This window comes from Bos taurus, chromosome 4, assembly GCF_002263795.3.
Source record: "Bos taurus isolate L1 Dominette 01449 registration number 42190680 breed Hereford chromosome 4, ARS-UCD2.0, whole genome shotgun sequence".
Lineage (NCBI taxonomy): Eukaryota > Metazoa > Chordata > Mammalia > Artiodactyla > Bovidae > Bos > Bos taurus.
In genome coordinates this window covers 49679302-49697643 of record NC_037331.1, presented here as the reverse complement: position 1 = coordinate 49697643, position 18342 = coordinate 49679302, and the positions used below count along the sequence as shown (strand labels likewise).

Here is an 18342-nt window from a genome sequence, read left to right as displayed (position 1 = left end):
CAGAGGATGAGATGGCTGGATGGCATCACTGACTCGATGGACGTGAGTCTGAGTGAACTCCAGGAGTTAGTGATGGACAGGGAGGCCTGGCGTGCTGCAATTCATGGGGTCACAAAGAGTTGGACATGACTGAGCGACTGATCTGATCTGATCTGATCTGATGAGTAAAAAATACACAGCACATTCCAAAGACTTAGTTTGAAAAGATTAATGTGGAATACCTTATTTCTTATACTGCTACATCTTTTTCTTATTTTATTGAAGTATAGCTGATTTACAATGCTGAGTTTAATTGCTGCTATATAGAAAAGTGGCTTAGTTATATATATATACTTTTTCATAGTCCTTTCCATTATGGTTTATGAGAGGATATTGAATATAGTTCCCTGTGCTATACAGTTTATACATCTAATAAATGATAGCTTGCATCTGCTAATCCCAAACTCCCAATCCTCCCCTCCTTGGCCCCCTATCTCCTTTGGAAGCCGCAAGTCTGTTCTCTATATTTGTGAGTCTGTTTTTGGTTCATAGATATGTCCATTTGTGTCATATTTTAGATTCCAAATATAAGTGATATCATATGATATGTATCTTTCTCTTTCTAACTGACCTCACTTAGTATGATAATCTAGATGCATCCATGTTGCTGCAGTGATTTTGTTCTTTTTAATGGCTGAGTAATATTTCATTGTGTGTGTATGTATGTGTGTATATATATACCACATCTTCCTTATCCATTCATCTGGGGTGCATGTATTGTTTTGAATCATAGTTTTGTCTGGGTATATGTTCAGGAGTGGGATTGCTGGGTCATATGGCAACTTTATTTTTAGTTTTTTGAAGAACTACCATACTGTTCTCCATAGTGGCTGCACCAGTTTACATTCCTACCAACAGTGTAAGAAGGTTCCCTTTTCTTCACACCCTCTCCAGCATTTATTATTTGTAGTCTTTTTAATGATGGCCATTCTAGCAGGTGTAAAGTGGTACCCCATTGTAGTTTTGATTTTCATTTCTCTAATAATTAGTAATGAAGATCTTTTCATGTTCCTATTAGATCTCTGTATGTCTTCTTTGGAGACATGTCTATTTAGGTTTCTGTCCATTTTTCAATTAGGTTGTTTTTTGTTGTTGTTGTTGTTATTGAACTGTAAGAGCTCTTTGTATATTTTGGAAACTAAGCCCTTGTTGGTCACATCATTTGCAAATATTTTCTCCCAGTTCATAGATTGTCTTCTCGTTTTGTCTATGGGTTACCTCATTGTGCAAAATCTTGTAAGTTATATTGAATACATCTTTAAATAGGCATGTTTTTAGTATGTCAGATGTAAGAAAAGATGTTTGAAAATTAATTTCACCTTTTTTTGTTTTTAATTGACTAGTAGAATATTAAAATTATCTATGTGGCTCACATTATGGCTTGTATTTTATTACTATTATTGCACTGCTGCTGCTGCTGCTGCTAAGTCACTTCAGTAGTGTCCGACTCTGTGCGACCCCATAAGACAGCAGCCCACCAGGCTTCCCCGTCCCTGGGAGTCTCCAGGCAAGAACACTGGAGTGGGTTGCCATTTCCTTCGCCAATGCATGAAAGTGAAAAGTGAAAGTGAAGTCCCTCAGTCGTGTCCGACTCTTCCCGACCTCCTGGACTGCAGCCCACCAGGCTCCTTCGTCCATGGGATTTTCCAGGCAAGAGTACTGGAGTGGGGTGCCATTGTACAAGGCAATTGATGAGAAGCCTAAATAATAGAAGTGTCCAACAAAATGGAATAATATAAAATAAATATCAGATATTAATAAATGTCCTACAAATCCACTATTATTAATTAAAATAAGATGTCATTCTGCAAGGATAATGAGAATAACAACAATCAAACCACAGTACAGAGCACACATAGCGAAAGCCAGATGCAGTATAGTAATTAGGAGAAATGTTTAAAAGTCATTCTGCCTGACTTCAAATTCTGCTTTTACAGCCTACTAGCTACCTGTTTCTAAGGAAAGGACATAATGTTTCTAAGCCTGCCTTATTGAGCACAAATACTTCATAAGGTTCCCCTAGGTTCAGATTAAGATGCAACATAGGAGGCTCCTGAAATCACCTCCTCCCTCAGACACACCAGACCTACAGTTATTTGTGGAACAGTTCCCTCCGAGCGAAATCCAGAAAACAACTGGGCAATTCCTATGCATCAGACAGCTGAGGGAAAAAACGCATGCAAATTGGGTAGGAGAGGCTGAGTCACAGTCTCGCCATAAACTCCTTCCCCGACACAGAGGCATAAAATCGAGAGGGGACTCACAACTCCCAGCATCCCCCAAAGGAGTGAAAGGCTTGACACCAACATTGAGTACCCCCAACTTTAAGACTTCCAACAGAGAGATGGGGCCCCCAGTGCTTGGCTCTAAATGAAGCCCAAGTTAGTGGACGAAGGAAATAAAGATCAGAGCAGAAATAAATAAAATAGAAACTAAAAGACAATAGAAAAAAATCAGTGAAACTAAGAGCTGGATTTTGAAAAAAAACACAAAAGAGAACTTTAGCTAGATTGTGAGGGAAAAAAGAGAAGACTCAAATAAATAAAATTAGAAATGAAAGAGGAGACATTATAACTAATACCACAGAAACACAAGGAACTTAAAAGACTATTATGACCAACTATGAAATGATTGTCTCTTGGACTCTCTGGGAGAGGGAGAGGGTGGGATGATTTGGGAGAATGGCATTGAAATACGTATAATATCATATATGGAACGAGTCGCCAGTTCAGGTCCGATGCACGATACTGGATGCTTGGGGCTGGTGCACTGGGACGACCCAGAGGGATGGTATGGGGAGGGAGGAGGGAGGAGGGTTCAGGATGGGGAACACATGTATACCTGTGGTGGATTCATTTCAATGTTTGGCAAAACCAATACAATATTGTAAAGTTTAAAAATAAAATTAAATTAAAAAAATAAATTAAAAAAAAATGAAATGATTGTCTCAAAAAGCACTACCATGTTCATTGCAGCCTTATTTACAACAGCCAAGATACGAAAACAACTGACGATGGATAAAGGTATTGTATCTATACACAATGAAATCCTACTTATTCATAAAAAAGGAAGAAATCTTGCTATTTGCGACAACGTGGATGGAGCGTGAGGGCATTATGCTATGTGAAATAAGTCAAAGAAAGATAAATACTGTATGATCTCTCTTACATGTGGAATCTAGACAAAATGAACTCACAGGCACAGAGAACAGAATGGTAGTTGACAGCAGCAGAGCATGGTGAACTGGGGAATTGGGTGAAGGAGGTCAAAAGGTAAAACCTCCAAATAAGTTTGGAGGGCATAATGTATAGCGTAATGACTATAGGTAATGATATGTATTGTGTATATGAAAGTTGCTAAAAGAGTAGATTTTTAAAACTTTGAGTGACAAATTTTTTCAGAAAAAAATGACATGACAAATGTCAACTAAGTGTAGTAGTTGTTCGGTTGCTATGTCCAATTAAGCGTAGTAATCATTTCCTAATATCCACATACATCAAATCATTAGGGTGTATACCTTAAACTAATAAAATATTAGTTGTCAATTATATCTCAATAAAAGTGAGGAGTAAAATGGTTTCTATACGGATTAAATGAGGATATCTTTTTTAAAATCTTAGCAAACAGTAAGTCCTCAAAAATTCCTAGTTATTATAACTTCAAAAAGAAGTAGAGGGGGTGGAAAGAGTGAGGGAGGGAGATACAGAGAGAAAGGAAGGGCAAAGTTTCCCTGAAAAACAAGAAACCTGAAAATGTAAAGGAAATTGCACTTGGATGAGAAAAATCACTATTGTAAATGTAAATCCCCTATGCTTGTCATTGTCAGTTTACCATCAAAATAGTCATTTTTTTCCTTAATGCTTATACTTTGTGCACATAAGGATATTAGCGCATTGAGACACAGTGCAAACATTTCTCCAAGTTTGCTGCTTTACTTTTATATTTTATTCAAACTTTTAAATAAATATATCAATTTTTTTCTTTTTTGATATGTTTTATATTATACTTTCAAGGCCTTTCTCAACCTATGACAAAATAAATGCTTTCCAATATTTTCTTCTAATACTTTTATGTTTTGTTTCTTCATAGCTCTTTCGTTCATATGAAATTTGTTTATGTCCATGAGGAAATGATATAACTTTCTTATATAAATAGCCCAGTATTACTGTTTTATGGATTTTTAATCCTTTCCAGATTTAAGCTGATAGTTTTTATAGCAGATACTTATACAGCCTTGAGCCTATACCTTCTCATAGTTTTTATTTTTCATTATTTCTCAGCTAGTCTTTACTTTTTGTTTCTTAAATTCACACTTCTTGTTTCTGTTGTTGTGTATGTATATGAGTGTGCATGTTTCAGTATGTCACTCCTATTTATCTGTATCTGTAATCACTTTCCTATGTGGCTTTCTTTCTTATGGTATATTATGCTCATAGCTCTACATGCTATATGATTCATTTCAAAATTTCAAAATATTTTATTTCTTACTACCAAATAGTACACTTTACACACATAGGATCTTATTCTAAGCATCATATTAAAGTATAATACTCTATTGTTCATTTGTCAGTTTATCTTGGCCCTCTTTTCATATCAATAAACAGAGATAGAATGTACTAAATAATATTTTACTGTATAAATTCATATAATTTATGACACATTACAACATTTATGTCATATATTCACTATTGCTAGGTATTTAGATTGGTTCCAAAATTTTAGTAACATAGACAACACTGAAATAAATAGCCTTTTCTTTCTTTGTCTCATGATCTTAAGGAAACGTAATTGAATGTAATTGTCAGTCAAAAGATACATGTTTTATTTTAAGCCTTTGATTCATATTATCAAAATATTCCCAACAAGGTTGCACCATTTAGATACCTAGATAGTTATAAAACTAGGGGAAACACTTCAGGAAAACAACAAAAAAGATGAAAATACATCATTTTGAAAACAAATATTTTAAAATAAAATTGTTAGTAATTCAAAGTATTACCTGAGGGCGAACCATTTCACCTGCTGCAATTTTCCTCTCCTCATTGACCAAGGCAATAATTTTTTGATTCACAAGTGGTGCATTTGCACCCTGGATTTTTGCAACAATTGTGCCATTCTATAAGGAGAAATAAAAGCAGGAAGGAAATTCATTTTCAGGATAAGTCAAGAATTAATACTTCAACTGGACTAAGTCACCCCACTCTGACCCACACCCTCCCCAATACTTTTTTAGCTACTGTAATTAGCCATTTTAAAATAATGTTAGTGGTATGAAGTATGTCCATTTGGTAAATCCACCTCTTGGAGTTCTACTTCTATAATTCATCTGTTAGATGATTAGTTCTACCACTAATTCTCCTACAACCAAAGACAGGCCATCCATGCATTAAATTTTACTGGCTCTCTTCAGGCCTCTCAACATTACTCTCCCTCATTATTTTTGATATTATTTCCCTTTTGTCTGTTTTATAACACATAATTACTGAACACTTGTGTACTATCATTCTTTGGCATTGCCTTTCTTTAGGATCACAATAAACTGTGGAAAATTCTGAAAGAGATGGGAATATCAGACCACCTGACCTGCCTCTTGAGAAACCTATATGCAGGTCAGGAAGCAACAGTTAGAACTGGACATGGAACAACAGACTGGTTCCAAATAGGAAAAGGAGTACGTCAAGGCTGTATATTGTCACCCTGCTTATTTAACTTATATGCAGAGTACATCATGAGAAATGCTGGGCTGGAGGAAGCACAAGCTGGAATTAAGATTGCCGGGAGAAATCTCAATAACCTCAGATATGCAGATGACACCACCCTTATGGCAGAAAGTGAAGAAGAACTAAAGAGCCTCTTGATTAAAGTGAAAGAGGAGAGTGAAAAAGTTGGCTTAAAGGTCAACATTCAGAAAACTAAGATCATGGCATCTGGTCCCATCACTTCATGGCAAATAGGTGGGGAAACAGTGGAAACAGTGTCAGACTTTATTTTTCTGGGCTCCAAAATCACTGCAGATGCTGATTGCAGCCATGAAATTAAAAGACGCTTACTTCTTGGAAGGAAAGTTATGACCAACCTAGACAACATATTCAAAAACAGGGACATTACTTTGCCAACAAAGGTCTGTCTGGTCAAGGCTATCTATGGATTTTCCAGTAGCCATATATGGATGTGAGAGTTGGACTGTGAAGAAAGCTGAGCACCAAAGAACTGATGCTTTTGAACTGTGGAGTTGGAGAAGACTCTTGAGAGTCCCTTGGACTGCAAGGAGATCCAACCAGTCCATCCTAAAGGAGATCAGTCCTGGGTGTTCATTGGAAGGACTGATGTTGAAGCTGAAACTCCAATACTTTGACCACCTGATGCGAAGAGCTGACTCATTTGAAAAGACCCTGATGCTGGGAAAGATTGAGGGCAGGAGGACAAAGAGACAACAGAGGATGAGATGGCTGGATTGCATCACTGACTCGATGGACATGGCTTTGGGTAAACTCTGGGAGTTGGTGATGGACAGGGAGGCCTGGCATGCTGCAATTCATGGGGTCGCAAAGAGTCGGACATGACTGAGCGACTGAACTGAACTGAACTGTGTAATATCATTGTACCAGGCATGGTGGTACAAGATAATAGTCTTGGTTTTTGTTGTTGTTCAGTTGCTCAGTCATGTCCAACTCTTTGCAACCCCAAGGACTGTAGCCCACCAGGCTCCTCTGTTCATGAGACTTACCAGGTAAGAATACTGGGGTGAGTTGCCATTTCCTTCCCCAGGGGATCTTCCCGACCCAGGGAGCAAACCCACATCTCCTGCATTGCAGGCCGATTCTTTACCACTGAGCCACTGGGGAAGGCAGTAGTCCTGGTACCATATAATTATTTAAAAAAAAGAAAAAAACCACAAACACATGTGAGATAAAAAACCATGACAGGAACCACTAAGGGAGGTACAAAGAGCTGGGAGCATCTATAAAAGTTTACTCTGGTTAGGTAGATTAGTAAAAGTACTTATCAATGTCAGGAAGTGATTCTTGGTTTAAAATGTGAAGGACAGGTAAGAAATAAAAAGAAGAAAGATCATTCTAGGCAAAAGGAAATAGAGACGTGAGGGTCCTATGGCTGGAAACAAACATGGTAAATAAGAAGGCCAGCAGAGAAACTAAGGGAAGGCCTGATATGAGACAGAGCCCAATAGCTAAGGGGAGCCAGAATGTGCAGGAGCTTGGGCGTCTTGGGAGGATGCAACCTTTATCCTAAGTGCAGTGAGAAGACTTTGAAATATTTAAACAGAGGCAGGGATCACAATTAGAACTGCTGTTTGTAGAAATCATTTTACCTACCATATGGAGAAAAGGTTAGAGATGGACCAAGAGAGGATGTTTGTACACAAATCAGAAGCTACTCTAGAGGTGAAATGGGAGAGATGGGAGCTCAGTCTATGGCAGTGCTGTCAGAAATGGAAACAAGGAGATGAGTGTGAGGCAAGCTTGGGTGGTGAAATGACAGGACCAAGGTCTGGTGTGGATGCGGTGTAATGTAAGGAGAAGTCACTAAGATGACTTTTCTGTCTCTGGCTTGAGAAACTGGGTATGTTAAGATATTACTCACCAGATGAGGCAACACTAGAAGATAACATTTCCGATGGGGATGCGGAGGGCAGGAGGGGTCTAGGATTGCACCAGTTCATTGTGAGACGTCCTTGAGCTATCAAGAGGAAAGATCAAAGGACCGGTTGGATACACAAGTCAGGTGCTCCAAGTGTAGGGTTTAGCTGAAGACGTACATACTTGAGTTATTGATATATAAGAGGTGACAATTTGAACTGTGTTTGGGAGAAGTTTTCTAAGGAGATTTATAGCATAATGAAGTCAATATGTAACGGCTGAATAAAGAAAGGTGAACCTGTAAAGGAGAATGGGTGGGGGGGATGGTGAGTAGCATCTAGGAAGCAAAAGAAAAACCAAGTCACAGAGGATCCTGCTGTGATGTATGTCGGAGAGTGTTTTGCCTATGTTCTCCTCTAGGAGTTTTATAGTTTCTGGTCTTACGTTTAGATCTTTAATCCATTTTGAGTTTGTTTTTGTGTATGGTGTTAGAAAGTGGTCCAGTTTCATTCTTTTACAAGTGGTTGACCAGATTTCCCAGCACCAACTTGTTAAAGAGATTGTCTTTAATCCATTGTATATTCTTGCCTCCTTTGTCAAAAATAAGGTGTCCATATGTGCGTGGATTTATCTCTGGGCTTTCTATTTTATTAAAAAGAATACATTTGAATCAGTTCTAATGAGGTGGATGAAACTGGAGCCTATTATACAGAGTGAAGTAAGCCAGAAGGAAAAACATAAATACAGTATACTAATGCATATATATGGAATTTAGAAAGATGGTAACAATAACTCTGTATACGAGACAGCAAAAGAGACACTGATGTATAGAACAGTCTTATGGACTCTGTGGGAGAGGGAGAGGGTGGGAAGATGTGGGAGAATGGCATTGAAACATGTAAAATATCATGTAGGAAACGAGTTGCCAGTCCAGGTTCGATGCACGATGCTGGATGCTTGGGACTAGTGCACTGGGACGGCCCAGAGGGATGGTATGGGGAGGGAGGAGGGAGGAGGGTTCGGGATGGGGAACACATGTATACCTGTGGCGGATTCATTTTGATATTTGGCAAAACTAATACAGTTATGTAAAGTTTAAAAATAAAATAAAATTAGAAAAAAAAAAAAAGAAAAACCAAGTCACAAAAGTCAAAAGAAGCAACTGTTCCAAAAAGGAGGGCATGACCACCACATTTAATACATTTGAGAGGTACAGAATGATGAAGACCTGAAAGCATTCACTCTGTTTAACAACAGGCTGATAATTGGATACATTAGCAACAGCCAGTTTGGTGGAATAATCTGAAAGAAGTTCGACTGAATGGGTTGAAGAATTAATGGGATGAGAAGAGATGGACTGAAAATATAGAAACTCTTCCAAGAAATTTAGCTCTGAGGTAGAGCAGAGAGGTGAGTGGAGGCTGGAGAGGGACATAGTATCAAAAGAAATTTTTTTTAATTGGAAAGATTTAATCATATTCAAAGGCCAAAGAGAAGAATCCAGTTGAGAAAGATTTGAATGAAACCTGACACTCTAATTACCATTTACCACTAAAATGGACCTCCATGAGCTTTCTAATATCCCTTGAGAAAGCCCTTCCTGCTAACAGGCTGGAATGAATTTGTTGTCAGCTAAGAACACTGCCCAAAACAAAGGTGGTTTTGTAGTCATGGATTGAGATTCTTTTTTTTTTTTTTAAGTTTTAATTTTAATACAATTTTTAAAGGTTGCTTTACATTTGCAGTTATTACAAAATATTGGCTATATTTCCCATGGAGATTCTTGAATTAGGATTTTGAGTATGGGAGCAATGGGTGATAACAAAGTGAGGCGTAACTACAGGAAGTGAGTTGGAAGAAAAGTTCATTGGTAGTTAGGAGAGGCTAGGATCCCGCAGTCCCAGGATGATGACAGCATGTGAGCATGGAAGGAAGATTTTGAGCCCTGTCTTCAGGTGGACGTGGGTCTGCTGCTCAGACCTGACTCACTTGGCAGGGGATGGCCACCCCAAAGCTGCAGACTCTATGTGGGCCACCTGCCCAGCCTCTCCTCCTGAGTCCCAGGCTCCCAACTACTGCTGCTACTAAAGCCACCTCATGGGCACATTAACCTGTCAAGCCCATTCCTGCCTCTGGTTGTTATTCATTCTGGTTCCCTGAATTATATCTAGGCCAAGGGTCTGCAAACTATGACCTATACAGAAATGATACTTCTGCAAAACTGAAAATACTTACTGTCTGACCCCATATAAACAACAGCTTGCTACCCCTCAGATAAATCATCAAATCTTTCCTATCCAGTTGACAGCAATATCTACAGTACAATTTTTAAAATTCAGTTAACTGTATCGTTCACTTCCCTAAAAGAGCTGCAAGATTATTGTTTAACAGAAGCAAAAAGTTATATTTGAGACGTGTTTTTAAAATAATTATTTATGATATCAAAAACGGTCTCTTCAACAACAAAGAAACAGTCCAAACCCTCTCAGGGAAGAATTGCCTTTTTGCTCTGTATCACACAAGCAAGCAGTTACCTGACTCTTCTTTTAGAAACCAGCATTTATAATATTTTTTTATTATTAAAGTTGTTTATCTTGGAATATTTGGAAAATATAGAAAACTATAAGACAAAAATTTAAATTATATATACTTCCCCCATACACAGAAAACTACCTACCTTCTTTCTATGCATTTATAAATAGAGAAAAGCAAACTATATTACAAAATAGTGACTATATAAATATTTCTTTGTATTGATATATATGAATATTTGTAACCAATTCTCTTCTACTGGGTATCTAAGAAATTTCCAATTTTTCACTCCTATAATAATTCATCCTGTAATAAAAATCTCTGATTATTTTCCTTAGGAAAGGTAAATACCATTTTGTTTCTCTTTTTCCTGATCAACTCAGTGTATGGTAGTCTAATCTTCACAATGCATTATGAGCTCCTACAGGTGAAGTTATAAAATATAATAAATAAGCAAATGTAAGGCAAAAAAATTCTACAATTACTATCATCAGAGAAGAGTTCCAGTCATTGTGCAATGTTATTTGCTCTTTAGCTGTGAATTGGAGTCTGATGACACATTTGAGAATAAATATACTTACAACACTGAAGAGAAAAACAGGTTCACATTTATCTCTAAGTGGCTGGAGAGTCACAATACTGTCAGCTTCTGCCTAAAAAAAATTATTTCATATAATGATAAAGGACACTATGTTCAAGTCATTTGATGTACTATATTCAAAAAATGCAGAGATACATAATTATGTTTATGTTTACTACATTTCCTGAGTATGTTATAGTTGTATTTAGAATCAAGTTACACATTCTGGCAATTCAGACCCTATCTCATTTGGCTCCAACCTTCCTTCCCACTCTTCATCCTTACAGTTCCCAGCCTGCAGCTAAACTCATCTCACAGACTGCTTCTTATACCTGGGCTTTTCCCCTTGTTACCTGCTCCTTCCCTTCCTTTTCCAACCCGGCTCAAGTGTCCTCCCTCCAAGAACTCTGCTTTGCTCCCCCTTCTGCTGTAAACATCTTCCCTCCACATAACACTTCATCGCCCTTCTCTCAGGGCACCAATAGTCCCCTTCAGTCCTGTACTACTGTGGTACGAACCCAGTTCATGTTCTCTGTTAGAAAGTGAACTACATGCACAGAGAATCATACACACCCTTGCATGTCACCCCCCACCTTATCAGTCAGAGCTTCCTACATGTTTTTGAATAAACTGGTTGTCAGATTTAAAAGCCTTTGATTTTGAAGTTTTCTCACAAATTTCAAGTTGTCTTAAATTGATTATCAACAACTACGTATTAAATAATAGTGTTCCTGCAAATTAATGTAACATCCCTTGGGCCAGCTATCAGGATGTATGTTATAGGATCTTCTATATAAGAGTTGCATTTTGGAACATAGAGTGATTGTTTCCAAACTGGGTTTCCAGAGGTTCTTCAACAGTGAGGTGCAAGCCAAGGCAGGGTCCCTTGGCCCTATGTCAGCCAGAGGGGCTATGTTGTAATCTTTTTTTTTTAACACATTGGATTCTACATCACTTTCTTTCTTTCCCTTTCTTTCTTCCTTCTTTCTCTATTTTTCTCTTTTTAAAAAAGTAGGCTTCACTGCTTTCAAAAAAAAAAAGAAAAAAAACTTAAAAGGAACTAACCTATAATATTAAAGGACAGTAGTCAAAGATTACTACTTTGACTGTTACCCAAGTGGCTGTTACCCAAGCCAGTGGGGGTTCTTCTGTCCTTTCTCTTCTCTGTGCCAAGGATCAGACCAATGAAACTGTGAACACCGGTCAGATATTTAGCAAATTTTCTAGCAGGCTATGAAGGGGATTCCTTGGCACATTTTTCCCACTGCTTTTTCCTCCTGTCCTTCAGCTCTCTCCCGGGACTCAAGCCTGGCCAAAACTAATCAAACTCAGGCTCCGATGTCTCATTGCAAAAATTCATTGAGACACAAAGCGATAAGAGGTGGATTTGTTAGGATCCAGAGAGAAGCCACTCTTCAGGGTGTGAACCATTGCCGAGGGCAAGGGCTGGGGCCATGGTATTAGGCCTGGCTAGGTTTTGTGACGGAGAAGGCAATGGCACCCCATTCCAGTACTCCTGCCTGGAAAATCTCATGGATAGAGGAGCCTGGAAGGCTGCAGTCCATGGGGTCGCTGAGGGTCAGACACGACTGAGCAACTTCACTTTCACTTTTCACTTTCATGCATTGGAGAAGGAAATGGCAACCCACTCCAGTGTTCTTTCCTGGAGAATCCCAAGGACGGGGGAGCCTGGTGGGCTGCCATCTATGGGGTCGCACAGAGTCGGACACGACTGAAGTGACTTAGCAGTCAAAGATTACATTTAAAAGTAGTCTAGCCATCATTGTTACAATTTAATATTATAGTTAAGTACTAGCAAATAAAGCATATAATTAAAAACTATAATACATAAAAACTAAAAACTATAATACATGACATTTACTGAATTTTTATATGTATAGGCACAATGTTAGTACAAGTGTTCAAGTCTTTTGTTGTTGTTGTTCTTTTTTTTTTTTGTCGTTCAAGTCTTTTAAAAGACCACATAATAGAAAAAATTTTATACTGACCATGAAATTTAGGGTGATTTCAATAGGTAATTAACTTGATAGGTATTAGTTTTGGATTCAAGTTTACAAGTTCAAAAAGGGTCTTTCTTTAGTTAATGTCAGGAAATAAAATATCCAGCAGAGGTCGCCCCTCCATTGCTCCCAGTGGAGGTTCGGAAGCTATTACATATAATTTTTTTTTTTTTTAATAAGCAGGTCATAGAAGAAAAATAGCATCAGTCTAAGTGAATGTACTTTGTTGGTTGTGCTCAAACAGAAGAGAAGCCATTTAGAGACAATGCACACGTTTTTGTTGTTGTTAAATTAAACAAAAGAACAATATGAACTTTTGGGGGATGTATTTTAGAAAGTTTACTAGCACTCCCTGGTGGAATAGATATAGTGATGAAACTGATTCGTGTGAGGCAGGTTAAGGAAGTCTGGCTGGCTGGGGTACTGCTGGGAGGACACACTCAGAAGGCTCTGGGTGGGAGGAAGCGCTGTGAAGACTGGTGTCCTCCTCACATAGCCCTGTGCTGTGCTGAAATGGTAGCCCAAAAAGCTACATGGGCCAATCCTCCTGGACCCACTCCTCAGCCTCCACCACAGTGCCCAACCCACACACATACCCCAGGTCTGCTCCTACTCAGGCTCTATGAACAAGGAGGGATTTAATGATTCCAGACCACCTGGGAACACAGCATCAAATTATACTTTCCTCTCCCTTGCGTTCTATGCACCAGTTCCCTTCCCGGTAGCCAGACAAGTGAGCAGGGGTTCTGCCTTGCTGTCTCTCCCCATTGACCCCAGTTTCCTTTTCGACCTGGAGTTTCTTCATGATCTCTAGACCATGAACTTGCACTCCTATCACTTCCAGACAGATTGCCATGAGTCACGAGAATTTTCTGACCCTTGATTCTCCAAGATCCATTTCCCAGCTATTAGATCCTTCTGTTATTGTCTTATAATTTCTTACACCAACCCAACGTCTATTGCATATGGCAATTCCCTTTCGGCCTCATTCTCTGTCCTCTGAAATTAGTTTTCCTCCCTGTTGTTGTTTAGTTGCTAAGTCGTGTCTGACTCTTTGCAACATCATGGTTTCCCTGTCCTTCACTATCTCCTGGAGTTTGCTCAAACTCATGTCCACTGAGTCAGTGATGCCATCCAACCATCTCATCCTCTGCTGCCCCCTTCTCTTTTTGCCTTCCATCTTTCCCAGCATCAGGGTCTTTTCCAATGAGTTGGCTCTTCCCATCAGATGGCCAAAGTCAAGTCAAATCTAGAATCACAATTCAGTTCTACTCAGGCGGCCTGACTCTTCAGAGTTAAGGTTGTAATATAATGCTGCCCTTTAAAAACTTATATGGCCCTTATTTTAAAAGACAAAGTCAATCTCTTGACAAAATGAGTTAATGATTGTATATAACCACCTACTCTCTCTTTTTTTAAACTTTTCTTTCTGTTTTCTCTTTGTTGGGTCTTCAGGCTTTTTTTTTTTTTTCCCTTCTTTGCAGCCCACCTTCTTTAAGAGGAAAAAATAATAAAAGATGAGTTTCTAAGCTTTAGACTGTTTATTTGTAACCTTGAACTAAGAAAAAGAAGCCCTGTAAACAATGTGTCTGCAGAAGAGGATGGACAAACGTAAGCTAAGGTCAGTAAGCAAATTCATCACAAGGTTGGGGTTGGGAAGAGTCAGGAAGGCCTGTATACATGAGAACATGCAGTAGATTGAGGCTTCATATTTGTATCAGGGATTATGAGTTTTCGGGATAAGAAGTAAAAATACATGAGTTATCTGCTTTTACATCTTAGGTCTAGCTGGTCTGGACATGTTTCTGTCCAATAGAAAATGAGTCACATACATACTTTTAAATCCTCCAGTGGCCACAGTTAAAAACTAAAAAGAAACAGGTGAAGATAATCTAATGATACATTTCACTTAGTCCAATATATCCCCCAATGGTGATTCTAACATGTAATGGATGTAAAACATTATTAATGAAGTATTTCACAATCTTTTTTTCATTCTTGTATTTTATACTTAGGATGCATCTCAATTTGTGGGCTAAATTTTAATCATAAATAATTGACTTCTAATTAGATTTCATAAATTCAAAGAGGTAGAGTCACATATCTAACATTAACTGGGTAAATGACCAGAGTCCTACCCTAAGCTTTCTGGTAAATGCCATTTGCAATCCTTATTCTGAACACACACCATATGCTCTGGTAAACCATGGTAAATGACCTTAGCTTTATAGGAATGGGACAAAAATCACATTTGTTCTCAGACCTAGTGGAATTAAATATACAGTAAATTACCAAGTAAACACTGTTCATTTTGAAGAATTGACAGAACATTTAAAGTAATAAAATAATAGTTTAGTGGAAATCCTTACTACAGCAAAATGCAGAAGTTCATCTTCATTCAGCTCATTTTTCAATTTTCTGAATAAGGTTTGCATTGCTTTGCAAGGTCCACACCAGGCTTGGTAAACATCGATCACTAGAAGATGATAATATTCGTGAAAGAACAAAGGCAAAGAGTCTTGAATAGCAGCTTCTCCCAATTCTCAGGGCAGAGAAAAGACAGAGCAGGTTTTTACTCTGGGAAGTGGGGAGCGGTGCTCAGTGTTGGGGTGCCACAAGATGCCCTGAGCCTAACTCCAGACGGTAAACACCTGGGAAGCCAGTACCTGTTAGGCCTTTGTTCTGCATCATCTCATCCCACAGGCTTTGATTATTGATGACCGCCTGCAAAAAAAGGAGTGTCAAAAGTCTTCAAGGGCCAATGCTCTAAGTAAAGAATTGTTGATGTGTCTGCCTACCTGTAACTGGATTTCTCGCTTTTTGCCTGCCATTTATCCACTGTCACACAAAAGAGGGAAGAAAAATAGAAAACATGTAAAAGGAAATTTAAATAATGTTGTTTATTCATTCAAATAGCATCTTAAGTACTGCAGAAATTTTCCCTCAGCAGTATTGGATTATGTACTTTCGCCTCTTCTGGAGAGAGAAGAGTCGTGGTCTCTGAAGAGCTCTTCAGGCTGGGATCTGTGCTAAATGCTTGCAGCAGCCATACTATCTTACCCTCCCAATAATTCTGAAGCAAAGTAAGTCATAAAAGAAGCAGACTCACAGATATAGAGATAAAACTACTAGTTACCAGTGGGGAGAGAGAGATGGAGGAACAACATATGGATAGTGAGTAAGAAGTACAAACTATTGGGTATAAGGTAGGTTCAAGGACATATTGTACAACACAGGAAATACAGCCAATATTTTGTAATCATTGTAAATAGAAAGTAACCTTTAAAAATTGTATAAAATTTTGAACTTTTTTTTTAAAGGTGCTCTATAAGGTGGGCAGCCAGTTGTATGTTTTGCAAAACTATGGCCAGCTCAATAATGAACTCTCTGTCCTTCATTCTATATTTCCTGGCACTGAATTCCCATAAAGCAGTAGCTTCTAAGAAAAAGAAGTCAGAACTGTTAGGAGACACAGGTACTTAAACAGAGTTTGTTTTTCCTGGAGGATTATAGAGTGTCTGTGTGCCACATGTTAATTGTCCATGAACATGAACATGGATCTTCCTTGGGTTCCTTTCCAGGGAGATTTAATTTTTAGAGCAAGGCCACCAGTGTGTTCTGAGGCACAGCATAAACTTTGTGCAGATGTTAAATCAGTGAGGTCTAAACACCTTGCTCCCTGGTGTCAAGGTTGTTTACACATGGCTCCAACTGCGTGTGTCACTGGACACTAGTGTGAACAAAGGAGTGACCAGAAACAAGACTACATCCGGCAAAGGGAATTCTCTCACGAGCGTTGCACAAAACAGACCCTTGTCTAGCTGCTAGATTCTGAAGGATCAAGAACAGGAACTCAAAATCCCCGAGGGCATCAATCCCTTACCAAGGCCTGTGTTTTCGCGGGATAAATTCAGCCAAGCTCAAGTCCCTGGGGTGCGCAGCAGGCCTGGGCGGTGGCCGGACTTCCGTGGCGCCGATGCTGGTGCTGGTGCTGGTCCCGAGGATGAGGAGGAATGCCAGGACGGTTCCGGCAGCGGAAGAACGCCAACGTTTCCCTCCACCCGTCCCCCTGCCCGCGAGCCCCGTCCCAGCCACCCACGGACCGAAATCCCAGCACGCAGACCTGGGCGGCAGTTACAGAGCAGTTGGCTCCCAAGTTCGTCCACTTCCTGCTGCCTCCTTGCGTCTGGGTACCTTCAGCATCTCCCCTCCTCCTCCAAAGTGTGTTGCTCAGTGCTGCTGCTGCTGCTGCTGCTAAGTCGCTTCAGTCGTGTCCGACTCTGTGCGACCCCAGAGACGGCAGCCCACCAGGCTCCCCCGTCCTTGGGATTCTCCAGGAAAGAACACTGGAGTGGGTTGCCATTTCCTTCTCCAATGCACGAAAGCGAAAAGTGAAAGTGAAGTCGCTCAGTCGTGTCTGACCCTCAGCGACCCCATGGACTGTAGCCCACCAGGCTTCTCCATCCATGGGATTTTCCAGGCAAGGGTCCTGGAGTGGGGTGCCATTGCCTTCTCCGCAGATTCCGTCATCTCCTGCACTTGACGCCCGACATGGCTGCTCACCAAGGGCAGTGTGAACCCTATGCGCCTCTGGTTGGAAAGAAGGGCTCCCCAAACTCCAGCCCAGCCAATCCTCCAGATTCCCTTGTGCCTACCTCCCTTCTTCATCTTTAAAAAGTAATTTAGAAAGCACTTTAGACTTACATGAAAATTGCAAAATTAATACCCAGAGCTTCTATATATTTTTCCCTTACCTTATCTTTCACAATCATAGTATAATTATTGAAGCCAGGAGGCTAATGTTGATACAATATTAGCTACACTACAGACCTCATCAGGTCCTTTCCATTTTCCCAAGAATGTCCTTTTCCTGGTCTGGGATTGAGTCCCACATTTCATTTACCTCTCCTTGCTCTTCTCTCATCTAAAACCATTCTTCTGGACTATCTTTATCTTGTAAAGCCTTGGTGTGGGTGTGAGTGTGTGTGTGTGTGTGTGTGTGTGTGTGTGTGTGTGTGTGTGTTATTTCATTATGGCATTTGCAGAATTTATATCAGGAAATTTTTAAAGTAACAAAAAATATATACTCTCCTTTCATGCCATATGAATTTGATCATTAAAGTTACTTTAACTGCCTTTTCAGCTTGCTCTTTTATCTTATTCTTAGGATTCAAATACACCAAATACATTAGATCAGCTCACTATTTGTCATGATTTTTTTGCTGTTGTTTTTTTGATGTCTATGACTTTTTCTGTGAGTTAGTTTTTAACAAGGATTGCCTTTTAAAATGGAGAAGGCAATAGCAACCCACTCCAATACTCTTGCCTGGAAAATCCCATGGAAGGAGGAGCCTGGAAGGCTGCAGTCCATAGGGTCGCTGAGGGTCAGACACGACTGAGCGACTTCACTTTCACTTTTCACTTTCACACATTGAAGAAGGAAATGGCAACCCACTCCAGTGTTCTTGCCTGGAGAATCCCAGGAATGGTGGAGCCTGATGGACTGCCGTCTATGGGATCACACAGAGTTGGACACAACTGAAGTGACTTACTGCTAATGCTGCTGCTGCTG

General features: G+C 39.5%; 1 protein-coding gene across 5 annotated transcripts in view; it reads right to left on the bottom strand.

Moving 5' to 3' along the window:
* The window catches only part of NME8 (NME/NM23 family member 8), a 50795-nt gene extending 32655 nt beyond the window's left edge, over positions 1 to 18140 (bottom strand). For 2 of the 5 annotated variants that reach the window (XR_009494128.1, XM_024990671.2), the window contains exons 1-6: positions 16654 to 18140; positions 15569 to 15608; positions 15437 to 15494; positions 15140 to 15246; positions 10751 to 10822; positions 5039 to 5155 (exon numbers count right to left, since the gene is read on the bottom strand). Coding sequence is in view for 4 of the 5 variants with exons in the window: in XM_024990671.2 (XP_024846439.1) it covers positions 5039 to 5155; positions 10751 to 10822; positions 15140 to 15246; positions 15437 to 15494; positions 15569 to 15601 (387 nt within the window). In the remaining variant the exon portion in view is untranslated. 5 annotated transcript variants of the gene reach the window in all.
* Positions 18141 to 18342: the final 202 nt, after the last annotated feature.